Genomic DNA, 27,488 nt, shown 5'->3' with positions numbered 1-27,488 from the left:
TCCCCTCTTCGTACCTGTAGCCTGTAATCATATTGTTGTCCTCCGGGCAGAAAGTATAAATGAAGAGTCCGGGCCTTTTCTTTCTCATTTAAAGGAAAATAGTCGTTCATTTGACTCTCAGTACACAACGGTCTTCCTTCCTGCTACTTGACACGCCGTGCGAGGACAGCGACCATGATTCACACGAGAACTTTAAGAATAGACTGTGGCAAACCCAATGTTGTGGTCTGCGTTGTCGGCTCGGAACTGAACATACACCTGAACAGGTACTGTACAGCCTCCCTTTAAACACCACTGACCAAAAAGACTGTCTTTAGCACACACACAATATTTGTCCTAAAAGTGTTTGTATGTTGGTATGACTACTTTATTGTGAAAATGTTTAGGCTATACCATAATATTATACCCCTATGTGGTCTATTCTGTTTCTATGGTTACCAGTGATGTTCTGTTAGACAGGAAGTTCCACCTGCTTTTATGCTCTGTTTTAGCAGCAGCCCCCACAATGATCTACACTTGGATGGTGTCATCATTTGTTAAGTTTTATTTTATTTAGATATTTACCATAAGACAGCTGAAGTGTGTACCTTATTTTTTCTTGCATAAGCACCCTTATGCACCAACAAATCCTATTTTCCTTATGTTAGGTATGTTGAAACTACTGTATATGATATTGTCAACCTTAACACACTGGAGGTGATTTACAAGGAACACAGTTGCAATCTTCCACCGTATATGCAGAACATGTTTGAGCCCAGAGAGAGTCCTCAGAGGAACTTGTTTGTTTAAAAGACATAAGATAAGAACAATAAAAAAAAAGTATTTGTGTTTCCATAAGAGGAGCTAATACATGGAATGACCTGGATCATGATTAAAAATCAAAATCTATTAATTTGAGGATATTTTAAAGACGGCTTAAATGTATAATTTCTGAGAAATATTGATCTCAGGACTGAATAGACTATTCCTGTATACAGTATGTTTCTTTTTTTTCTTTATATTCATTTATATTTGTTTCTTTATATTCATGTGTATACACACACTTTACCTGAATTGTGTACAGGGCTAGGCATAATAAATTCAATTTCAGCTAAAGCCCTTTGGTCATAAATGTTTAGATTGTGTTTTCCTTTTTCTATGTTTATCTCTCATTGTTTTTGACCGAATAAACATAACTACTACTACTACTACCACTACATGAAGGGGTTAATTACAAGTCAAACACTGAGCTGAAACCTAACACTAAAGCCCTGAAGACTTTTGATGCTCAGTTGAATTAAAATCTCCACTACAATCTGTCACCACTGTTTATGAGAAACTAAAACAAACACGGTTCCATGCTGCAGAATAGTTAACCTCGTGAAGTTTTAATTGAAACTATTCAAAAGTGTTTAAAAAGTGTTGTTTGGTCATTGTTGCAAAAAAAGTTATAACGATGAACAAGTCATAATCCTAAAATATTTAAGATTAAGTGCAGACAGAGTATTAAAAAGGCAAATCAGTTTATTGTCATGTAGTTCAACAGTAAACTTTTAAACACTTCCTCAAGTTAAAAAAAAACATCTCTCCAAGGCAGCTCAAACTAAAAAATCAATACCTCAATCAAACTTAATGATAGACAAATAATGCACTATTATATTTGTAGCATTTGTATTTTGTACCTAATATACTGGTTACTGACTGTATAAGAGCTCTATTGTTTACCCACACTGGCAGGATGGAGGCCATTAGTATGCAGATCCTGGTGATGGCCGACGTCACGCTCTTTGTTTTATTTCTAAGGCGCAAAAAATCAACAGTCGACAACTGTTTCCGCCCAACAAGACACTTTTTGTTGTCCCAAAGAATCGAAGGCAATAAATTCTAGCCAAAAATCAGCCTACACAACATAACAGAGCTGATCTAGATTACTATCTGCTGGACTCTCAGAGGCTCTGAGGGGTAAAGAGTCTGAAGGGTGCACCTATCCAAGAGGCCTCATCATAAAAAGGACACGTCATTGGTTGATATCATTTGAATGGCTTTTGCACACAGCAAATAAAACTGTTTATATATCACTGACAATCTTTAGTGGGGCAATGACTCATTCAGACGTCCAGATATTGGTATGACTTCCTGGTGCTCGTGTCTAAATTTGGTGTGATAACATTAACACAAAACAGCTGACCAATGGAAAACCTGAGATCGAGTGGGAGTAGAGTTTGAGCAGTTGAATCAGGTGTTGCTGTTGCAGAGCAATTGGTTATGTCTTTGCCTCAGATGCAACACCCGTAGATTAAGATAGGGAAGAAACTGACAGTCTTGTTAAGAAAGGGGCTAATGTCCTAGTGCTGCTAGCTCTGTGTGCCCTTGAATTGCCAAATAAAGTTTTTTGTATTGTATTGAATTGAAAGTGGAGCTTGTTGCTCATCAGCACACGCCCGTGCCCCCATCTAAACACATGACTGCTTTAATAAAGGAGGTCCGTTTTGTGTAAGATGCATTCAAATGTTCTGTGTTTATCTCGATCCCAGGAGTGCCCCGCCAGGTTCTGCTTTCTTCTCTGTGAAGAGCACCCCCAATGTTGACTACAGCATCACCCCACGGCCCTCAGCCAAGGCCCACCTGTCCCCCCTCCCCATCCAACCCAACCAAGTGCTGCTCATCACAATGAAGCGTGCCAGTATAGATGAAAATGACAGCAAGGTAAATCAGGAAACAAGTGTGCTTATACTTTCTTTTTTGTATTTAAATTTGTCATTTTGTATTTTCAATTTTGTGCTAACATTTTGGCACTTTATTCTTTTGTTGACACTTTATCTTTCGTTCATTTACTGCTCTGTGTGTCCTTGAATTACCCCGCGGGACAGATAAAGGACATGATGCGAGTTCAGGTTAAAATCAAGTCACAGTTTAGCATTATTAACATTTTTATATATATATTTATGAGTTTTTTTGCACTTCCTGAAACAGCTCTATGAAAATCTGAAATATCTTAACTGAATTTTATGAGATTATCGAAGAGGATTTATGATGAAGAGTGCACTAAAATCATGGTCAAGTTAAAATCACTCTTGTTAAGTGGCTCACTCTTTATGTTCTTTAATAATTCATCTGTTTTTAAAATAAGACATCACTGTGTATTGGGCAGAAGTCGTTTCTGCATCTTTAAGATTTCAAAACTGTGTCACATGATTTGTATACATGTTAGTGACTGGGCCTTTGTTTTGAAGCTCTCTATCAGGTACTACGGGAATAAGAAAGATGTGTTGGGGAACGCAGTCGTGCACTTGACTGCTTTTGGTAAGTTAAAGCCAATAACCCAACACGCATATCATTTTTGTAAATAACAATAGTGCTAGCGGAGAAGGTGTGCTGTAGAAAAGCGGACAGTCTTTTGAAAATAACTGTAGGGACTTGATTACTGTCGGGACTATTTAGTTCTGTGTTAAACACAAAGTGTCTGTCACACAGATATCTCTCTGGATGTGGATGCTGACAGAGATGGTGAAGTAGAAAGAGACAACCCTAATAAGGTGAGCTCCATCTGTACGTTCACTGAACACAGCAATACATTTTGAATATATCCCAGAAACAAAACACAAAACATTTCAATAAGCAACTCAACAACATTTACCAAACACCTCTTCAAAAAGACATTTCAAAGAAAGCTAACGTCACATAACGACATCTCAAACAGAACATTTCCAGAAACATATTTACAAGACACGACAGTCTGCAAAGAAGACGTTTTAACTTACACAACATTTCAGAAGAAAAGGACATTTAATGAAACACACAACTCAACAAAACCATTTTGAAGACCAGGCAACAACGTCTCAAATTACGACAATGAAAACCCAATACAATACAAAAACAACAAACAAGCTTGTTGCAAATTGTTGCAATGTGTTTGTGAGTTTTCTCTGATGTTGCTCAAATGTTATATATTATATTGTGAACATCACTGTAGTTAAAGTCTAAACCGTTTCCTCCAAACCTTCCCTCCTTTCCAAACTTTTCAGGGCTCCTGGAAATGGGGTCCTAACGGGCATGGAGCCATCCTATTGGTCAACTGTGACTCAGAGAGTACCGTCTGGAAGAAGGTAGACCACGAGAATGAGACTGTCTCCAGAGTGTCAGGTAAAATGTGTCCAGTCTTCTGTTTCTACTGAAGGCTCCTCATATTTCCTTTAAAAAAATTAAAAAAAACTAGTCAAACCAGCTGGGTTGAAATGTAATCGTCTAATCTATTGTTATCCACTAATGTATGTGTATTTCTAGTTGTTATCATGCTGTAAGCCCTACCAAGCAAAATATTTCATGTGTCTTGTTAAAAATCCACTTCAGGTCTATAAACCTCTTTATTTCAGCCCTGCTCATAACAGGCTGTTTCTGTGTCTGTAGCTTTAAATGTAAATGAGCTGTATGCGGCTTGGGCTTTCTTGCACCGAGCCCTATAGACTGGTATCGTTTTGAGTCATAAAACCAGGAAGTGAGTTAGCATTTTAGCGCCATGGGTTCCTAACTCTAAAAGTCAATGGGGATTTTGAATGGGTTTGTGGTGAGACGCCTGAAATAAGGTCTGTGGTTAACACAAGCTGAAGAGATGTTGACGTTTTGTTAGACAAAATAATTTACGTGAGCTAAGACCCTGCTTGTTAATTTTAAAGTTTTTACGTGAACTTTAAACAACGGACGAGTAGCTAACTGAAACTACCTTTTCTGTCGCAGACATCACACGTCATCCCGCAGTGAACTCGCTCCCTAATTCTCCTTACAGCCTCTAGTCATGTTTTTCAGTGCTCTTGCAAATATTAGGTTAATAAGCAACTTATTAAGCTGACGTTTAGCTATCTTGTCAAATCCGCTGATTAGATCGATAAAGCATAACGGCTGTGACGTCATAATAAACAGACCGCGGTGTAGTTCGCTAGAGCATAACGTTTGCTTTTTACTTCTCTCGGCTACATTAACTCTTCAAAGTTCATATAAATGATGTTCATCTGTAAAGATTATCCCGCTGAACAAAACAGCTATGCAGAAGAAACATGTGTTTGACACAGAGCCTATTTTCTGCAATTATCTAAAATCAAATGCAAAAATCCCATCAGCAAATTTTCGTAGAAACCACCGGCGCCATTTTTTCGGGTTGGCCTACAAAAATATGTCATTACTATACTAGTCTATTGTTTGTAGTGAGAAGGCAGACTAGGAGGGCAGAACAAAAACCTAGCTGTGGAAGTGTCACCCACCTGTGGGAGGGGTTACTGCCCTTTGTGATGTCATGAAGGAAACTCTCCAAATGGCCAAAAGTGGAGAAGGCAGAAGTGGGACTTTTCTAATAATTGGGGGGTTTGTAGACAGTAGGTACACATTAGAGTTAAAAAAAAGTGTATTTTGCATAAAATGTGACCTTTAACAACAAACAGTAGTTTGTTACTTCATTATTTGCCAAGGCTTCAAACATTTCACTTAAACTTACCTCTTAGGAAAAATAAGTTAGAAAAAAGTTATAACAAAAAAAAGCTTTATATTTCTTGTTATAGTGATAAATATCTTGTCGTGATATGAATATATCTTGTTTGGAAAAAAATATATATTTTTAACAAATTGATGAAAATCTGGTTTAATGTAAAAATATCTTGTGATAAACAGTAACAAATAGTTGTTTTGATGTCAAGCTGTAGAAATGTGCAGAGGTCAATTTGGCATCATGGTATAAAATCAAATTGTCAAAATCAGAATCAGTGAAAACGTTTAAATCATATCTACCTGAAGTCCTCTTTAAGCTGATATTTTATTGCAACATTAAAGTTAGACTATTTCATATCCACGAAGAACCTTTCACAGTCAATAAACTGTTTTGTTGTCAAATAGATCTGAAGGACATGTCGCTCATGGTGTTGCGGACCAGAGGCCCTGCCAAGCTCCCAGAGGGATACAAACTCAACCTGCACATCTGTCAAAGTGACGGAGAGCGTGTCAGAGTGTTCAAGTCTAAATCCCCTGAAGCTGCTTCAAACACCCTGGGCCTGGGTGAGTACAGATGAAGAGAAGATGATGAAATGTGCATGTAATTCTGCCGACAGCTTTTATTTCTTGTTCTCTCTCCAACAGGGAGTATCTTATACAACCTCTTTGTGGAGCACTATCCAATGGTTCTGAACAGTAAGGTCTTGTGCAAGGAAGTGTCTTACCCTGGAGTTGATGGAGAGCTGAAGTTGTATGTGGAAGGTCTCAAGTTTCCTGACAAAGACTTCAATGGCCTCACCACCATCAACCTCAGCCTGCTGGAACCCATTTCAGAAGTAAGATCTGCAACATCCTCTGAAGTCACTTTCAAGTTGGGAAACTCAGATGATGACACAATGTCTTCTTTATGTTTCGATGGTTTGCAAATCATTGAGATGGTCAAAGCTTTGATCGATGTATAGATTCCATTCAACAACAATGCCATTAGCTAACTTTAGCATTCAACCACTTTTTAGCTTTATTGTTAGCTGATAGTGTTACATAATTAATCAATTATTCTTCAATTTGGTTAATAATAAAAACATCTGGGAGAAGTTTGATGCTAAAGTTAACATTTGTTAATTTACTTAATGATTATTAGGGTGGTTGCCTGAAAGGCATACCACACTACTACTATTGTTAATTCCAATATGTAGTTTTACCTTGAAATGATATGATCAGACACCGTCTGCCTTCTAACTAGAAACTTTCTCTAATATACTTTATTCAACTTGATAGTTTTTCTCAAAGTTACCTTGGATTACATTTTTTTGTTTGTTAGCAGCAGTCTCCTCAGTTGTCTTCTTTCAACAGGGTCTCCCAGAGACGCCGATATTCACGGACAGCGTCGTGTTCAGAGTGGCGCCTTGGATCATGACACCCAACACCCTCCAGCCTGAGGACGTGTTTGTCTGCAGGTTAGCACACACTGTTAAATAATATAGGAGTCGAGGTAGAGGCAAATAGCTATGATGACAGTGTAACACATTCATGCTTTTTTCCCTTATTTGAACCCCTAAAAGACAAATCATTATTTACATAGGTCCTTTATCATGCAACATCTCTAGAACTAAATATTGTTCACTTACAACTTCTCTGTGTCTGTGGTCTTTCCAGAACTAAAGACAACCAAACCTTCATTGACGAAATGACCAGCCTTGTTGTGAAGAGCGGGCACAAGCTTAATGTTGTCCCGCCGTGTTTGAACAGAGGAGATCGCTGGATCCAGGTTAGAAAGCACATGGGTCAAGGTTGAAATAGGTTTTTATTTTATCTCCGTGCTGCACATTTAAGTCATCCGTTAGACTTTTTAACTTGTTGTTTTTTAAAGACAAAAAAGTGTGTGTGTTTAACTTGATTTGGACCGACTTTTAGAAGACAAAAACAAGAGAGCCCAAGACATTAAATTTTTCTGTTTAGCTCGGTTGGGAAACTCAGTGCTTTTTTTCTTCTTCTGGAGAAAAAAAAGGTCATGACAGATCTAATAATGTATTATATTGAATACCACAACCACATCACAGTGGCTCATCTTTCATAATCCTTACATCATGAAACCAAACAGAAAACAGAAGTGTGTACGTTTTTCATCGGCCTCTTTACAAAGGAAAAGTATATGACGATTTCACAGCATCAGCATCAAGAAAAAGAAAAGAAGAAACAAGAGAACCGGTTAAAAATGTCTGATCCAAATGAAAACCATCAGAGATATAATCTATGTCATCTTTTTTTTCAGGATGAGATGGAGTTTGGTTACATCGACTCACCTCATCAACGCTTTCCTGTCGTTTTGGATTCACCTCGAGATCGAGGTCTTATCGACTTCCCCTTCAATGAGCTGCTGGTGCGATGCTAACTCACCTTTGTCTTTTCAGCAGACTTTGTTTTGTTGTATTTTTCCATCTTATCTCTTTAATCTTGTTTCCACACATTTCTGATGTCTTCCTGAGATGCTTGTTCACACTTGTATGTCACAGATGGACGGGTGGGGGTTTCTCAGCATGCAGGACTTTGTATTATTATTTAGACTCCAAAATGATTGTGTACAATGACTTTGGGTGGATAAAAAATGATGATCATGGTGCAAATTGACCTTATGATGACACTGTTTTTGGTGTTTTAATCAACGCTACGTGTGGTTTGAGAAATTCACGGCATCGATGGAAGACAAGAATATATTGGGGAACAGAAAAAAACTCCACTGAGCTTGTGTAACATTTACTGTATATGAACGTCATCCCCGTCTCCCACTCACTATCTACTTCTTCATTCTCAACTCACCCTGAAAGTGGACTGGCAGGAACATTTCCTGGTTAAACGAGGAGTGAACAATTCAGTTTTTTTTTTCATGTTCAAACGTGCAACCCACCCTGAGAATAATCTGGAAGTTCTAAATTTTAAAGGACTCCTCTCTGAAGTGAATCTAGTTTTCTTGATTTTGGAGAGAGATCATTTTCAAACTTTTAAACAATCTGTTTGTGTCTTCTTGATGAGAGTAGAATACTAGATTTGTTGTTCAAGAAAAGGTTTTCATGTCTGGAAGGGATCTCTAACCACTTTCACCTCCTCAGGGCCCTGACTTTGGCTATGTTACGAGAACAGCCAACAGGGACGACGTGACCAGTCTGGACTCTTTTGGTAATCTGGAGGTGAGTCCTCCCGTCACTGTGAATGGAAAACACTACCCCCTTGGAAGAATCATCATTGGAGTGGCCTTTCCGACGTGAGTTTCGAATAGATCCACAGAGGAGTCGGGGGCTTTTCAGTAATATGAATCATTTATGTTGGAGCAGCCCTATGAAAGCTCTTATTTTCTTAAAGGGCAACCACAGGACGGAACATGACCCAAGTCGTCCAAGACTTCCTGTATGCTCAGAAGGTTCAGGAACCGTTGGCCTTGTTTTCTGACTGGCTCTTCGTGGGACACGTTGATGAGTTCATGAGTTTTGTTCCTGCGCCCGACAGGAAGGTAAATATTCCCTTTTGAATCCACTGAAAATGTCATGTTGCCTCCAAAACATGCTTCTATAATCTGATTATTATTATTATTGTTCAAAACAGCAGATCATTGATGATTATGCACAACCTTAAAACCACCATTGTTGACACTGTTTGCCAGCAAACAGCTGCCGGTGTTGAGTGTTTACTAAAGGTCTTGTAAACTGAATACTTTCAGTCTTTGGAAGAATATTTGAACAATTGCAGACAAATCTGAAGGCTGCTGTTCTGTAAACAGTGATACACATTTGCTCTATCTTGTCAACATTATTGTAGTTTTGTAAAAATAAATCTTATCTTTGCCTCTTGTGTTTTTGTACTTAGGGATTCAGGCTGCTGCTTGCCAGCCCCGACGCCGCTTACAAACTATTCCGAAAATTACAGAATGATGGACATGGAAAGGCCAAACTGTTCGAGGGTAGGCCTGTCTTAAAGCAAATTATGTGTGAATATAATATTCTGTCAGCTGCTCCTTTTTTAACCACAATATCACAATATCATTCTGCACCCACAAAGATCTGGACGAGGAAATAAAGCCAACAGTGGATGAGATACTTGACAATGAGTCTCTCCAAACTCAAAATAACTATGTGCAGGTGAGTGGAATTGAAACCATTTGGACCAGTATTATCTTTGGCCCATCCTGACACGTGTAAAAGCATTCAGTATATTTAACACTATGGACATTAATAAACAGCTATTACAGCCTCCAATATACAAAGTACATGGCTGGAAGGATTTCTTTCATTTAGCCTGAAGAGTTTTTGAGGGACACACAGACACTGATGTTAAGAGATAAGGCCTGGCTTAATATCAAAGGTCAGTTCAGCCCAAAGGCCTTGGATGTGGTAAAGGTTATTAATTAGAACTTTTTACATTGTTTTATTTCAAACATGTGAAGACAGCAACAAAATAATAACAAAATCAACAACATTTTTGAAACAATTTACCACGTCCGAAAAGGAGTAGTAAGACGTATAAACTTATTTATTACAACCCCTTCTCCATTCTCAATCTTAATCACATATTGCTGTCATTTCAACTTATAAGAGAAGTCATGAATAACAGCTCCAAACTGTAATTCTCCCTCAAACCAAAATGTACGGCCAGCAGCTTGGTTTTAGAAAGCTGTTTTCCCCAGACTTCAAGCTAAACTATTGTTTGTCTTTAGCACTTGAGCCGACATTAGCAGCGTTGCCTCCTGGCTTCTTCTCAACCAAGCGGCTGCCTGACTTTTATCCCCACCACATTTATGAAACATATTGTGGAGCAATTCTACGAACACGGGATCCTTCTGCTTGACAAAGACTTTTATTTTTTTTTTTCATTTATGTATAACTTGAAGCACCCACACAGTTTTATTTGTTCATTTATGTTTAGGGGAATTCTAAAATATCATACATATGATTTCTAAGAGTTGGTGGTATTGTCAACAGAACATGCAGGATTGAACGCTTGAATATACTGACCCTTCAGCAAAGCCTGAAGCAGCTGAACCTAGTGTAAAAAGTTAACAGAGCAAATAAGGATAACACATTTTTTTATTTCTTCTTCTCTGTCCCAGGGCTGCATCGACTGGAACAGAGATGTTCTGAAGAGAGAGCTGGGCCTGGATGAAGCTGATATTATTGACCTGCCCATTCTCTTCAAGCTGGAGAAAGGAATGCTGGAAAACAAGAATAAAGACAGCTCAGAGCTCCGAGCACTGGCTTTCTATCCTGACATGGTACATAAGCAAGACATTACTAAGCTGTGACAGTTTTTATTTGAAGAGGCATTAAAGGGCTCATCATTCTTCACACCTATTTCCAGGTAAACATGATCGTCTTGGGCAAGAACCTTGGCATCCCAAAGCCTTTTGGCCCCAAGGTGAACGGGCGCTGTGCCTTAGAGGCGGAGACCAGCTCCTTGCTGGAGGGCCTGGGACTCAACTGCACCTTCATCAACGATTTTGCCACCTACCACAAATATTATGGAGAGGTGCACTGTGGCTCCAACGTCCGCAGGAAGCATTTCGACTACAAGTGGTGGAACATGGCAGTGTGAAAGGAACCCTGACTGTGGATGGAGGCGGGGCTTTCAAACAATAAAGTACCTTAAGTCATATGTTGTTAGGAAGATTATTTCATGTTAAAGCCTTCTTTTATTTCAGCCTTTAATCAAAACAAATTTAATTGTCCCTATAAATTCTGAATGTTTGCATCTTCTTTATACTTATATTCTTGCTCAGTAAATAGAAACCTTAATACAGGAAAAGTAAAACCAGAGCTTTGATCTACTTCTTTCATCATCATCTTTATGAAACATTTTTTGTCAGCTTTATTTACAAAAAGGATGAAAAGCAATATGTACAAACAAATCTTTTGAACGAGGGCTTTAGCAGACTGTTGATGAGAACAGAAATACAATCACTTTAACTGAGCACATAGATGATTCAGTCGCGGTCCTTGTGGTTTGAGACCAACTGTTGTGCAAGCACAGTTCGATGAACGGTGTCACATTATAATGTGCTATAATAATACAAAGCCACAAGAGGGCGCACGTCGTCTACTCAAGTGTTTGCAAAGTCTGAAGGAAAATCATCTGAAATCAAGTCTTTACACAAATCATTTAAGGTGTTCCTATATATCTAGTATATGGATAACTGTATGTGTACATAAGAAACACTAAAAATGTGTGTTGTATATATCCATCACTATGTATCACTATCTATAGGTTCTCCCTACCCATATGACTCATCATGTGACCCTTAGGGAGGGGTTAAATAACAACTGTTGAAATGTTTGGCTTTTGATTCTGAAGAAGAGCTGTGCTCGAAACACTTGCTCACGGGATGTGCTCTTAATAAATGCACAAAAAGGGAGCAAGTGTGTGGTCTCCTTCTTTTATTCATTGAATACTGACCTTTGAGACAGGCACCTAACTAGATGTGCATGACTGCTACTTTCACTCATAACACTTAGTTTTTCCATTTCCTCAGCAATTTCATTCTCCAGTGAAAGTTCTTCTCTTCTTTTGCGTAACTTTAATTCCTCTTCATCCAATGCATATTTTTCCATTAATGCCTTTTGTTTTGCTGCCAAAAATTGCAAGATTTGTTTCAGTTTTCAAGCGAGCAGATGTGCGTGAGGATGAAGAATGATGTGAGCGTGACCTCTTGGTTGCATTTGAGATGCTGTCACAGGGCTGAAGTTCATCCTGGGGGTCTGGTGTAGTGGGAACAGGTACTGGAGGGTCAGCAGCAGGTGAATCTTGCCTTTGTCGACAGGAGCTTGTTCTACATGGTTTGTTTCCTTTGGTGGTTGTTGCTATGGAAATTTTACTCCATGTGTACTATATGCGTTGTACAAAGGTCTCATAGAATCTGTATATATATATATATGTATGTATGTATGTATATATATATAGAAACAGTTATTTTACACTGTAATGACGCTAGATTACAAAACAAGATTAGCAAGCAAAGTAATCCAGAGAGACAGAGACACAGTCGGGCAGAAAAGTAAAATATACATGTCATGTTAATGTAGGCTCCACAATATCAGAAAGATATCACAAGTATCTATGTTTACCTCATTTCAAAGTTCCCCTTTATTTATTTATTTTTTTACATTTATTAGTTTAAGAATATATATGTATTGTCAAAAATAATCAAGGCTACAAATCCAGGGAAATCTCAGCGTGCCATTTGTCATCTTGTATGAAGCCTGATGAGCAGGAGGTGAGGAAGTGTTGCTCTGACGCCACCTGATGTCTGCTGCACTGCAACGTGACATTCTCCAGATCCTGGAAAGCAACCACTACACTTTGAATGTGGAGTGAATCGTATTGACTATTTCTGATATGAATAATCCTTAAATACGTACCTTTAATTTCTCAAGTGAAATACATTAGTAAAGACTTGTCAGAAAGATTTAAAGTTGTCAGCACTGACTAGTTAATCGTGATTAATTAAGGTCTTAAATTAATGCAACCATTGTTTTTAATCACAATTAATCACATGCTATTTTGTCCTTTTAGTTGCAGCATAGTGTTTCCCAGTAGTCACAGTGATGGATCTTTGAATGCCTTGTTTCACCCTTTCACAAACACTCTCCTTACCATTCCTTTGAGCTGTTTGACTTTAGACTTTTTAACCACTTCCTGTTTTTGTGTTTGAGTTAATGTCACAATCTTCCCTCTGGTCCTTTACTTTATTTCAAAATCAAAGCAGATAAAAATTAATATTTTATCTTTGGTTAAATATTAGTATACCTGCACTGTCATTCATTTACTGCTCTGTGTGCCCTTGAATGGCCTCCCGGGGACAAATAAGTTTTTTTAATTGAAGCAGGCAGTCATATTTCAGTATTAGAGAATGAGTAAGCTGTATGGACAGCTGCAGGAAATAAGTCACTTTTTAAAAAGAATTAACACACAGGACATGATGAAAATTCAAGTTAAAAACAAGTCATGGTTTATTGGTATTAAGATGGAATCATTACTGAGTGTTTTGCAATTTTCCTGAAACAGTTCTAGGAAAATCTGAAACATCTTAACTGAAATTTGTGAAATCTCTGAAGAGGCTTTATGATGAAATCACTCTTGTTAAGTGGCTCACTCCATATTTGCTTTAATAATTAATCTGTCTTTTTAATCAAAGCAGAGTTGAATTTAAACAAGTAAAGTACTCTCAGCTGAAGAGAGTACTCAAATTCAAAACTTTTTAAATGCAATAATTGGAATTTTAAACATCAATTGAAAATGGGATAATCTGGATTCATTTCTAAAATGTAACAGTTTATTGTGACTAAATATTATAATTGTTTGACAGCCCGACATTGTCAACATATTTCATTGTAATTCTCAAATTAACTTTATATATCTTAACAAAATGTAATCTACTTATATGTATCATACATCTCAAGGACAGTTGTTGATGAGATACAGTGGAGTCCAATTATACAACATTAATTCGTACTCACTAACAGAGACTCCGTTAGAAATTAGGGTTCCATCATTTTTAATACAAAATGAGATGTTTAAAAAAAAGTTCTTGAACAGTATGTGGTATTTTGCGTTATTTTTTTAAAAACATTTGTAAAGCCTATAATTTATTTAAAATACATGTATGCAATTTGATGTTTGAATTCATATAGTTATAGCTTTGTTAATTTAAGTTTCTTTATCTCTTTCTGTAATGTTTTGAGATAAGCACATGGGTTCCCTTCACCTGCACATGTTATTTATTTGTAGACACTTATTCTTTTTATTAATTAACCTTCATTTGCATGAGTCGGTCCCATAAGAACTCTTTGTTTGTTTTTTTCTTACAGGAGACATGGTCAAGACAGCCAGCAGCAAAAACAATAATTAACTTCTTTCTCTGTCTGATTTTTCTTTCAACATAGTGCAAATAAACTGAACTTAACCCTACTAAACCATACACTATCATTAGCCTAAATTTGTAGTATGGTGAGGTGATAGAAGGAAACAGACAGTGTCTACTGAGGGCTGAAATGATATGCTATCACACACTGTATTTGAACCATGTCTCTTTAAGGCTGCCAATCCGCTTAGATTCGGTTTTACATAGGGCATGTGTACACAAAGAGAGATAGGAGATATGACAGGGGTGAGGGGCGGGGCTTTACACTTGGCTCACCAATCAGTGGACACACTGGCTCTCCCCTCTTCGTACCTGTAGCCTGTAATCATATTGTTGTCCTCCGCGCTGAAAATATAAATGAAGAGTCCGGGCCTTTTCTTTCTCATTTAAAGGAAAATAGTCGTTCATTTGACTCTCAGTACACAACGGTCTTCCTTCCTGCTACTTGACACGCCGTGCGAGGACAGTGACCATGATTCACACGAGAACTTTAAGAATAGACTGTGGCAAACCCAATGTTGTGGTCTGCGTCGTCGGCTCGGAACTGAACATACACCTGAACAGGTACTGTACAGCCTCCCTTTAAACACCACTGACCAAACAGACTGTCTTTAGCACACACACACACAAAAAAAACAATATTTGTCCTAAAAGTGTTTGTATGTTGCTTTGACTACGAAAATGTTTAGGCTATATCATAATATTATACCTCTATGTGGTCTATTCTGTTTCTACGTTTACCAGTGATATTCCGTTAGACAGGAAGTTCAGCCTGCTTTTATGCTCTGTTTTAGAAGCAATCTTCCACCGTATATTCAGAACATGTTTGAGCCCAGAGAGAGTCCTCAGAGGAACTTGTTTGTTTAAAAGACATAAGATAAGAACTAATAAAAAAAGTAGATGTGTTTCCATAAGAGGAGCTAATATATGGAATGACCTGGATGATGATTTAAAAACAAAATCTATTAATTTGTACTGAATAGACTATTCCTGTATACAGTATGTTAGAATTATCAGCTGTTGACGTTTCTTTTTTGTTTCTTTATATTAAGTAAGTAAGTAAGTAAAATTTATTTATATAGCACTTTTCGCAGGCAGGGGCCACAAAGTGCTTCACAAAACAGGGTTTAAAAACATCACAAGCAATATATAGACAGTACAAAAAATCATAGCAGCCCTAAAAGAGACTAATTAAAAGCCTGGACAAATAAAAAACGTCTTCAGTTGACTCTTGAAAGTGTCAACTGAATCAATTGAGCGCAAGGATGATGGAAGTTCATTCCAGAGGCTCGGAGCAACGACCTGGAACGACCGGTCACCTCTAGTGTGATAATGAGCTCGAGGGACCTTCATCAGGTTCTGATCCATAGACCTCAGCGCTCGCATAGGGGCGTAAGGCTGGATCAGCTCACTAAGGTAAGAGGGAGCCTGACCATGTAGGGCTCTGAAGGCCAGGACCAGGATTTTAAACCTGAACCTAAAGGACACTGGCAGCCAGTGAAGGTCTTTCAGAACAGGGGATATGTGGGTCCTCCTATTTGTGCGGGTCAGAATTCTTGCTGCAGAATTAATTGCTGTCTAGAGAGCTCTTTCTTGTTAAGACAAGAAAACAAACTATTGCAATAGTCTAAACGTGAAGACACAAAGGCATGGATAATGAGCTCCAAATCATTTTGCGAAACCATGTTTCTAAGTTTGGAGATCTTCCTCAGTTGAAAGAAGCAGTTCCTTGACAGCTGTTTACAGTGCTGGACTAAAGACATGTCTTTGTCGAAAATAACTCCCAGGTTTCTAAGACTAGGCTTCACGGACTGGCCTAGGTCCCCCAAGAACTGCTTAATCCCTGGAATTGAGTCATCAGGGGTGAGAATCAATGTTTCTGTTTTCTCTGCATTGAGCTGCAGAGAATTTTCGCTGAGCCATTGTTTGATTTCCATCAGACAATGACGTAGGGAGCTCAGCTTCTGGATCTCGGACGGCTTAAAAGAGCAGTACAGCTGGATATCGTCAGCAAATAGGTGGAAAGAAACATCATCGAACCTTCGTATGATCTTTCCTAGAGGGATCAAATACAGCAAAAACAAGACAGGACCCAAGACAGAACCTTGAGGCACTCCACACAGCAGGTCCGCAGACTCAGACCTTATTTGGTTGGCTGCTACATTGAAGCTTCGTCCAGCTAGATAAGAAGAGAACCATTTTAGAACTGAACCCGACAGTCCAACTTGATCCCTCATTCATTTATATTTGTTTCTTTATATTCATGTGTATACACACACTTTACCTGAATTGTGTACAGGGCTAGGCATAATAAATTAAATTTCAGCCTAAGCCCTTTGGTCATAAATTGTTAGATTGTGTTTTCCTTTTTCTATGTTTATCTCTCATTGTTTTTGACCGAATAAACATAACTACTACAACAACAACCGCTACATGAAGGGGTTAATTACAAGTCAAACACTGAGCTGAAACCTAACATTGAAGCCCTGAAGACTTTTGATGCTCAGTTGAATTAAAAGCTCCACTACAATCTGTCACTACTGTTTATGAGAAACTAAAACAAACAGTTCCCTGCAGCAGAATAGTTAACCTCGTGAAGTTTTAATTGAAACTATTCAAAAGTGTTTAAAAAGTGTTGTTTGGTCATTGTTTGCATTCATTCATTCATTGCAAATCAGTTTATTGTCATGTAGTTCAACAGTAAACTTTTAAACACTTCCTCAAGTAAAAAAAAAAAATCTCTCCAAGGCAGCTCAAACTAAAAAATCAATACCTCAATCAAACTTAATGATAGACAAATAATAATTATATTTATAGCAGTTGTACTTTGTACCTAATATACTGGTTACTGACTGTATAAGAGCTCTATTGTTTACCCACACTGGCAGGATGGAGGCCATTAGTATGCAGATCCTGGTGATGGCCGACGTCACGCTCTTTGTTTTATTTCTAAGGCGCAAAAAATCCACAGTCGGCCATTGTTTCCGCCCAACAAGACACTTTTTGTTGTCCCAAAGAATCGAAGGCAATAAATTCCAGCCAAAAATCAGCCTACACAACATAACAGAGCTGATCTAGATTACTATCTGCTGGACTCTCAGAGGCTCTGAGGGGTAAAGAGTCTGAAGGGTGCACCTATCCAGGGTCATAAAACACAACTCATTTTGTTAACACAACTCATTGACCTCATCATAAAAAGGACACATGTCATTGGTTGATATCATTTGAATGGCTTTTGCACACAGCAAATAAAACTGTTTACATACCACTGACTATCTTTAGTGGGGCAATGACTCATTCAGACGTCCAGATATTGGTATGACTTCCTGGTGCTCGTGTCTAAATTTGGTGTGATAACATTACCACAAAACAGCTGACCAATGGAAAACCTGAGATCGAGTGGGAGTAGAGTTTGAGCAGTTGTATCAGGTGTTGCTGTTGCAGAGCATTTGTTTATGCCTTTGCCTCAGATGCAACACCCGTAGATTAAGATAGGGAAGAAACTGACAGTCTTGTTAAAAAAGGGGCTAATGTCCTAGTGCTGCTAGCTCTGTGTGCCCTTGAATTGCCAAATAAAGTTTTTTGTATTGTATTGAATTGAAAGTGGAGCTTGTTGCTCATCAGCACACGCCCGTGCCAACATCTAAACACATGACTGCTTTAATAGAGGAGGTCCGTTTTGTGTAAGATGCATTCAAATGTTCTGTGTTTATCTCGATCCCAGGAGTGCCCCGCCAGGTTCCGCTTTCTTCTCTGTGAAGAGCACCCCGAATGTTGACTACAGCATCACCCCACGGCCCTCAGCCAAGGCCCACCTGTCCCCCCTCCCCGTCCAACCCAACCAAGTGCTGCTCATCACAATGAAGCGTGCCAGTATAGATGAAAATGACAGCAAGGTAAAGCAGCTGTTACTTTCTTATACTTATACTTTCTTTTTTGTATTTAAATTTGTCATTTTGTATTTTCAATTATGTGCTAACATTTTGGCACTTTATTCTTTTGTTGACACTTTATCTTTCGTTCATTTACTGCTCTGTGTGTCCTTGAATTACCCCGCGGGACAGATAAAGGACATGATGCGAGTTCAGGTTAAAATCAAGTCACAGTTTATCATTATTAAAATTTTTATATATATATTTATGAGTTTTTTTGCACTTCCTGAAACAGCTCTATGAAAATCTGAAATATCTTAACTGAATTTTATGAAATTATCGAAGAGGATTTATGATGAAGAGTGCACTAAAATCATGGTCAAGTTAAAATCACTCTTGTTAAGTGGCTCACTCTTTATGTTCTTTAATAATTCATCTGTTTTTAAAATAAGACATCACTGTGTATCGGGCAGAAGTCGTTTCTGCGTCTTTAAGATTTCAAAACTGTGTCACATGATTTGTATACATGTTAGTGACTGGGCCTTTGTTTTGAAGCTCTCTATCAGGTACTACGGGAAGAAGAAAGATGTGTTGGGGAACGCAGTCGTGCACTTGACTGCTTTTGGTAAGTTAAAGCCAATAACCCAACACGCATATAATTTTTGTAAATAATAATAGTGCTAGCGGAGAAGGTGTGCTGTAGAAAGGCGGACAGTCTTTTGAAAATAACTGTAGGGACTTGATTACTGTCGGGACTATTTAGTTCTGTGTTAAACACAAAGTGTCTGTCACACAGATATCTCTCTGGATGTGGATGCTGACAGAGATGGTGAAGTAGAAAGAGACAACCCTAATAAGGTGAGCTCCATCTGTCCGTTCACTGAACACAGCAATACATTTTGAATATATCCCAGAAACAAAACACAAAACATTTCAAGAAGCAACTCAACAACATTTACCAAACACCTCATCTCAAACAGAACATTTCCAGAAACATATTTACGACAGTCTGCAAAGAAGACGTTTTAACTTACACAACATTTCAGAAGAAAAGGACATTTAATGAAACACACAACTCAACAAAACCATTTTGAAGACCAGGCAACAACGTCTCAAATTACGACAATGAAAACCCAATACAATACAAAAACAACAAACAAGCTTGTTGCAAAGAAAATGTGTTTGTGAGTTTTCTCTGTTGCTCAAATGTTATATATTATATTGTGAACATCACTGTAGTTAAAGTCTAAACCGTTTCCTCCAAACCTTCCCTCCTTTCCAAACTTTTCAGGGCTCCTGGAAATGGGGTCCTAACGGGCATGGAGCCATCCTATTGGTCAACTGTGACTCTGAGAGGACCTTCTGGAAGAAGGTAGACCACGAGAATGAGACTGTCTCCAGAGTGTCAGGTAAAATGTGTCCAGTCTTCTGTTTCTACTGAAGGCTCCTCATATTTCCTTTAAAAAAATAAAAAAAACTAGTCAAACCAGCTGGGTTGAAATGCAAACTAATCTATTGTTATCCACTATAAAATATTTCACATGTCTTGTTAAAAATCCACTTCAGGTCTATAAACCTCTTTATTTCAGCCCTGCTCAGAACTGGCTGTTTCTGTGTCTGTAGCTTTAAATGTAAATGAGCTGTATGCGGCTTGGGCTTTCTTGCACCGAGCCCTATAGACTGGTATTGTTTTGTCATAAAACCAGGAAGTGAGTTAGCATTTTAGCGCCATGGGTTCCTAACTCTAAAAGTCAATGGGGATTTTGAATGGGTTTGTGGTTAGACGCCTGAAATAAGGTCTGTGGTTAACACTAGCTGAAGAGATGTTGACGTTTTGTTAGACGAAATAATCTACGTTAGCTAAGACCCTGCTTGTTAATTTTAAAGTTTTTACATGAACTTTAAACAGCGGACGAGTAGCTAACTGAAACTACAGTGGCTGTCGCAGACATCACACGTCATCCCGCAGTGAACTCGCTCCCTAATTCTCCTTACAGCCTCTAGTCTATGTTTTTCAGTGCTCTTGCAAATATTAGCTTAATAAGCAACTTATTAAGCTGACGTTTAGCTATCTTGTCAAATCCGCTGATTAGATCGATAAAGCATAACGGCCGTGACGTCATAATAAACAGACCGCGGTGTAGTTCGCTAGAGCATAACGTTAGCTTTTTACTTCTCTCGGCTACATTAACTCTTCAAAGTTCATATAAATGATGTTCATCTGTAAAGATTATCCCGCTGAACAAAACAGCTATGCAGAAGAAACATGTGTTTGACACAGAGCTTATTTTCTGCAATGATCCAAAATCCAATACAAAAATCCCACCGGCAAATTTTCGGAGGAACCGCCGGCACCATTTTTTTGGGTTGGCTTACAAAAATATGTCATTACTATACTAGTCTATTGTTTGTAGTGAGAAGGCAGACTAGGAGGGCAGAACAAAAACCTAGCTGTGGAAGTGTCACCCACCTGTGGGAGGGGTTACTGCCCTTTGTCATTTTCATTTCATTTATATATTTATTTGAACAGGGGCAGTGTACAATATACATTAACCTCAGAAAGGAGAGATGCATTGTACCAGGTTGTAGCACTTGTGCTAATTTCCACCTGCAGTCCCTGGGCAGGCTGTTGTTAACATACAAAGTATGTACACTCCAAAGTCATGTGATGTCATAAAGGGAAACTCTCCAAATGGCCTGTTTGAGGTTACATTTCTTTTCTAATAATTGGGGGGTTTGTAGAGAGTAGGTACACATTAGAGTTAGAAAAAGTGTATTTTGCATAAAATGTGACCTTTAACAACAAACAGTAGTTTGTTACTTCATTATTTGCCAAGGCTTCAAACATTTCACTTAAACTTACCTCTTAGGAAAAAGTGAAAATATCTTGTTATAACAAAAAAAAGATTTTTATTTCTTGTTATAGTGATAAATATCTTGTCGTGATATGAATATATCTTGTTTTGAATTTTTTTTTTATTTTTAACAAATTGATGAAAATCTTGTTTTATGTAAAAATATCTTGTGATAAACAGTAGCAAATAGTTGTTTTGATGTCAAGCTGTAGAAATGTCAAGAGGTCAATTTGGCATCATGGTATAAAATCAAATTGTCAAAATCAGAATCAGTGAAAGCGTTTAAATCATATCTACCTGAAGTCCTCTTTAAGATGATATTTTATTGCGACATTAAAGTTAGACTATTTCATATCCACAAAGAACCTTTCACAGTCAATAAACTGTTTTGTGGTCGAATAGATCTGAAGGACATGTCGCTCATGGTGTTGCGGACCAGAGGCCCTGCCAAGCTCCCAGAGGGATACAAACTCAACCTGCACATCTGTCAAAGTGACGGAGAGCGTGTCAGAGTGTTCAGGTCTAAATCCCCTGAAGCTGCTTCAAACACCCTGGGCCTGGGTGAGTACAGATGAAGAGAAGATGATGAAATGTGCATGTAATTCTGCCGACAGCTTTCATTTCTTGTTCTCTCTCCAACAGGGAGTATCTTATACAACCTCTTTGTGGAGCACTATCCAATGGTTCTGAACAGTAAGGTCTTGTCCAAGGAAGTGTCTTACCCTGGAGTTGATGGAGAGCTGAAGTTGTATGTGGAAGGTCTCAAGTTTCCTGACAAAGACTTCAATGGCCTTGTCACCATCAACCTCAGCCTGCTGGATACTATTTCAGAAGTAAGATCTGCAACATCCTCTTAAGTAACTTTCAGGTTGGGAAACTCAGATGATGACACGATGTCTTCCTGTTTTGATGGTTTGCAAGTCATTGAAATGGTCAACGCTTTGATCGATGTATAGATTCCATTCAACAACAATGCCATTAGCTAACTTTAGCATTCAACCACTTTTTAGCTTTATTGTTAGCTGATAGTGTTACATAATTAATCAATTATTCTTCGATTTGGTTAATAATAAAAACATTCATCAGGGAGAAGTTTGATGCTAAAGTTAACATTTGCTACTTTACTTAATAATTATTAGGGTGGTTGCCTGAAAGGCATACCACACTACTACAATTGTTAATTCCAATATGTGGTTTTACCTTGAAATGATATGATCAGACACCGTCTGCCTTCTAACTAGAAACTTTCTCTAATCTACTTTATTCAACTTGATAGTTTTTCTCAAAGTTGCCTTGGTTTAAATTTTTTTGTTTGTTAGCAGCAGTCTCCTCAGTTGTCTTCTTTCAACAGGGTCTCCCGGAGACGCCGATATTCACGGACAGCGTCGTGTTCAGAGTGGCGCCTTGGATCATGACACCCAACACCCTCCAGCCTGAGGACGTGTTTGTCTGCAGGTTAGCACACACTGTTAAATAATATAGGAGTCGAGGTAGAGGCTATAGCTATGATGACAGTGTAACACATTCATGCTTTATTCCCTTATTTGAACCCCTAAAAAACAAATCATTATTTACATAAGTCCTTTTTCATACAACATCTCTGGAACTAAATATTGTTCACTTACAACTTCTCTGTGTCTGTGGTCTTTCCAGAACTGAAGACAACCAAACCTTCATTGACGAAATGACCAGCCTTGTTGTGAAGAGCGGGCACAAGCTTAATGTTGTCCCGCCGTATTTGAACAGAGGAGATCGCTGGATCCAGGTTAGAAAGCACATGGGTCAAGGTTGAAATAGGTTTTTATTTTATCTCTGTGCTGCACATTTAAGTCATCCGTTAGACTTTTTAGCTTGTTGTTTTGACAAAAAAGTTTGTGTGTTTAACTTGATTTGGACCGACTTTTAGAAGACAGAAACAAGAGAGCCCAAGACATTACATGTTTCTGTTTAGCTCGGTTGGGAAACTCAGTGCTTTTTTTCTTCTTCTGGAGAAAAAAAAGGTCATGACAGATCTAATAATGTATTATATTGAATACCACAACCACGTCACAGCGGCTCACCTTTCATAATCCTTACATCATGAAACCAAACAGAAAACAGAAGTGTGTCATCTTTTTTTTCAGGATGAGATGGAGTTTGGTTACATCGACTCACCTCATCAACGCTTCCCTGTCGTTTTGGATTCACCTCGAGATCGAGGTCTTGTCGACTTCCCATTCAATCAGCTGCTGGTGCGATGCTAACTCATCTTTGTCTTTTCAGCAGACTTTGTTTTTATTGTATTTTTCCATCTTATCTCTTTAATCTTGTTTCCACACATTCCTGATATCTTCCTGAGATGCTTGTTCACACTTGTATGTCACAGATGGACGGGTGGGGGTGTCTCAGCATGCAGGACTTTATATTATTATTTAGACTCCAAAATGATTGTGTACAATGACTTTGGGTAGATAAAAAATGATGATCATGGTGCAAATTGACCTTATGATGACACTGTTTTTGGCGTTTAAATCAACGCTACGTGTGGTTTGACAAATTCACGGCATCGATGGAAGACAAGAAAAAAAAACTCCACTGAGCTTGTGTAACATTTACTGTACATGAACGTCATCACCGTCTCCCACTCACTATCTACTTCTTCATTCTCAACTCACCCTGAGAGTTGACTGGCAGGAACATTTCCTGGTTAAACGAGGAATGAACAATTGACTCCTCTCAAAAATGTCTGAAGTGAATCCAGAGAATAACAGTGTCTTGTTTTTGATCGGTTGATTTTGGAGAGAGATCATTTTCAAACTTTTAAACAATCTGTTTGTGTCTTCTTGATGAGAGTAGAAAACTAGCTTTGTTGTTCAAGAAAAGGTTTTCATGTCTGGAAGGGATCTCTAACCACTTTCACCTCCTCAGGGCCCTGACTTTGGCTATGTTACGAGAACAGCCAGCAGGGACGACGTGACCAGTCTGGACTCTTTTGGTAATCTGGAGGTGAGTCCTCCCGTCACTGTGAATGGAAAACACTACCCCCTTGGAAGAATCATCATTGGAGTGGCCTTTCCGACGTAAGTTTCGAATAGATCCACAGATGAGTCGGGGTGTTTTGAGAATCATTTCTGTTGGAGCAGCCCTATGAGAGCTCTGTCTTATTTTCTTAAAGGGCAACCACAGGACGGAACATGACCCAAGTCGTCCAAGACTTCCTGTATGCTCAGAAGGTTCAGGAACCGTTGGCCTTGTTTTCTGACTGGCTCAACGTGGGACACGTTGATGAGTTCATGAGTTTTGTTCCTGCGCCCGACAGAAAGGTAAATATTCCCTTTTGAATCCACCGAAAATGTCATGTTGCCCCCAAAACATGCCTCTATAATCTGATTATTATTATTATTGTTCAAAACAGCAGATCATTGATGATTATGCACAACCTTAAAACCACCATTGTTGACACTGTTTGCCAGCAAACAGCTGCCGGTGTTGAGTGTTTACTAAAGGTCTTGTTAACTGAATACTTTCAGTCTTTGGAAGAATATTTGAACAATTGCAGACAAATCTGAAGGCTGCTGTTCTGTAAACAGTGGAACACATTTGCTCTATCTTGTCAACATTATTGTAGTTTTGTAAAAATAAATCTTATCTTTGCCTCTTGTGTTTTTGTACTTAGGGATTCAGGCTGCTGCTTGCCAGCCCCGACGCCGCTTACAAACTATTCCGAAAATTACAGAATGATGGACATGGAAAGGCCAAACTGTTCGAGGGTAGGCCTGTCTTAAAGCAAATTATGTGTGAATATAATATTCTGTCAGCTGCTCCTTTTTTAACCACAATATCACAATATCATTCTGCACCCACAAAGATCTGGACGAGGAAACAAAGCCGACAGTGGATGAGATACTTGACAATGAGTCTCTCCAAACTCAAAATAACTATGTGCAGGTGAGTGGAATTGAAACCATTTGGACCAGTATTATCTTTGGCCCATCCTGACACGTGTAAAAGCATTCAGTATATTTAACATTATGGTATGGAATGGCTTAACATTATTGTGAACAGAACATGCAGGATTGAACGCTTGAATATACTGACCCTTCAGCAAAGCCTGAAGCAGCTGAACCTAGTGTAAAAAGTTAACAGAGCGAAGAAGGATAACACATTTTTTTATATCTCCTTCTCTGTCCCAGGGCTGCATCGACTGGAACAGAGATGTTCTGAAGAGGGAGCTGGGCCTGGATGAAGCTGATATTATTGACCTGCCCATTCTCTTCAAGCTGGAGACTGATGAAGACACCTCAGAGCTCCGAGCAGGGGCTTTCTATCCTGACATGGTACATAAGCAAGACATTACTAAGCTGTGACAGTTTTTAATTGAAGAGGCATTAAAGGGCTCATCATTCTTCACACCTATTTCCAGGTAAACATGATCGTCTTGGGCAAGAACCTTGGCATCCCAAAGCCTTTTGGCCCCAAGGTGAACGGGCGCTGTGCCTTAGAGGCGGAGACCAGCTGCTTGCTGGAGGGCCTGGGACTCAGCTGCACTTTCATCAACGATTTTGCCACCTACCACAAATTAAATGGAGAGGTACACTGTGGCTCCAACGTCCGCAGGAAGCATTTCGACTACAAGTGGTGGAACATGGCAGTGTGAAAGGAACCCTGACTGTGGATGGAGGCGGGGCTTTCAAACAATAAAGCACCTTAAGTCATATGGTGTTAGGAAGGTTATTTCATATTAAGGCCTTCTTTTATTTCAGCCTTTAATCAAAATGTAATTGTCCCTATAAATTCTGAATGTTTGCATCTGTTTAATACTTATATTCTTGCTCAGTAAATAGAAACCTTAATACAGGAAAAGTAAAACCAGAGCTTTGATCTACTTCTTTCATCATCATCTTTATTAAACATTTTTTGTCAGCTTTATTTACAAAAAGGATGAAAAGCAATATGTACAAACAAATCTTTTGAACGAGGGCTTTAGCAGACTGTTGATGAGAACAGAAATACAATCACTTTAATTGAGCATATCGATGATTCAGTCGCGGTCCTTGTGGTTCAAGACCAACTGTTGTGCAAGCACAGTTCGATGAATGGTATCACATTATAATGTGCTATAATAATACAAAGCCACAAGAGGGCGCACTTCGTCTACTCAAGTATTTGCAAAGTCTGAAGGAAAATCATCTGAAATCAAGTCTTTACATAAATCATTTAAGAGGCTCAAATGCTGTTTTATTACCAAAAATGTTTTGCTAGAGTATTTTCTATGACATTTTTCTGTAGAGTCTAATGCAAAAAGTTTTGTTTAATTAGTAGCTCTAAAAAGTTTGAAGAATACAATGTGTTTATTCTGCATTCGATCCCTGGCCTTCAAACCATTTGTACTTTCACAAACTGTAAATGCAAAGCATATATAACTCATGTAGGCAATAAATTTCACTGTGAAATAAAATAGTTGCATGAATCAGTTCTTTCCTTCAACACAAACTAAAGACAGGAAAAAGCTCTCTGCTCAGGAGAATGTACTGGGGTCAGGAGTCCTCCCAGGATCACTATTCAGTGGAGCAGATATGTTTGAATAAAACACATACCTGCCTAGTTTTACATTCAAGCAACGCAGTGCTTTTAAAAACGACCATCTTTTAAATCAGCTCCCGTGACACAATCATTAGAAAGGCAACTTCAAAACGAATCACAGTGTAATTCTTTCGTAGCAACAAATCGGGTTCTCCAAAAGGCCTGCATTTTGAAATATCCCTCCGAGAATGTAGTGCTTAGTTCACGTACACATATTACACATTAGAAATCAAATAAGAGACTGTGGCATTTGGCTCTCTTATCAGTAATGTGCACCGCATCTGGAGATATTGGCTGGTTTTCAGTTAAACACAAATTACAGAGACAACAGCTCTACGTCAAGCATGGCACCAGTTTACAGAGGAGAGGTTTTTGGCAAGCAGAGTTAACACCATGCACAGTTCCGCTGTTTAAACACACAGAGACGTCAAAAAATTCAACAAGTGGTGTGTGAGGAGTATTTGGAGACAAAAAAAATCATCCCTTTAAAGTGTTTTTTTAATGATAGTGTATGAGAAGTGGACATAGCTTGGTTCTTTTAAAAAGTGAAGCAAATGGGGAAATGCTTTGAATTTTGCATTCTGTCTCATCACCAGCAGGGGGAGACTCCACTGCTCAGATTTTTTGGAGGCTGATGATAACATTTTTGTACTTCACAGATGATCTATTAGGCTTCCTGTGGAAAACCTTCCTGACAAGTTTGATCTCTTCTCACTAGCTTCAAGTCTTCTGGTCATCTCCATGACCGACTAGTGCGAAGTCCAGAAAAAACTGAGTCTCTGTAGAGGTCAGCAATGTCCTCATGCTGCCTCCTCTTTCTCCAGCAACAAACAGACCTTGGAT

At 38.6% G+C, this 27,488-nt stretch overlaps 2 protein-coding genes across 2 annotated transcripts; both read left to right on the top strand.

The window, feature by feature from the left end:
- The first annotated feature begins 18 nt into the window (after positions 1-18).
- LOC306822679 (protein-arginine deiminase type-2-like) lies at positions 19-11,851 on the top strand. The gene is made up of 16 exons (XM_079341842.1): positions 19-266; positions 2,514-2,685; positions 3,213-3,282; positions 3,454-3,515; positions 4,005-4,122; positions 5,860-6,018; positions 6,100-6,290; positions 6,808-6,911; positions 7,111-7,222; positions 7,727-7,834; positions 8,562-8,713; positions 8,812-8,959; positions 9,313-9,406; positions 9,505-9,584; positions 10,553-10,714; positions 10,801-11,851. Exons 1-16 carry the CDS (start codon positions 175-177, stop codon positions 11,032-11,034), a joined length of 2,058 nt encoding a protein of 685 aa, XP_079197968.1. The 5' UTR covers positions 19-174; the 3' UTR covers positions 11,035-11,851.
- A 2,794-nt stretch (positions 11,852-14,645) lies between these two features.
- LOC306822680 (protein-arginine deiminase type-2-like) lies at positions 14,646-25,947 on the top strand. Its single transcript, XM_079341843.1, has 16 exons — positions 14,646-14,920; positions 18,081-18,252; positions 18,784-18,853; positions 19,025-19,086; positions 19,520-19,637; positions 21,486-21,644; positions 21,726-21,916; positions 22,435-22,538; positions 22,737-22,848; positions 23,207-23,314; positions 23,991-24,142; positions 24,238-24,385; positions 24,739-24,832; positions 24,931-25,010; positions 25,256-25,399; positions 25,486-25,947. The coding sequence occupies exons 1-16, from the start codon at positions 14,829-14,831 to the stop codon at positions 25,717-25,719; spliced, it is 2,040 nt and encodes a 679-aa protein (XP_079197969.1). The 5' UTR covers positions 14,646-14,828; the 3' UTR covers positions 25,720-25,947.
- Positions 25,948-27,488: the final 1,541 nt, after the last annotated feature.

This window comes from Symphodus melops (genome assembly GCF_947650265.1).
Source record: "Symphodus melops genome assembly, chromosome: 4".
Classification (NCBI taxonomy): domain Eukaryota; kingdom Metazoa; phylum Chordata; class Actinopteri; order Labriformes; family Labridae; genus Symphodus; species Symphodus melops.
The sequence above is the reverse complement of the archived record's forward strand: the minus strand, read 5'-3'. Positions and strand labels throughout refer to the sequence as shown.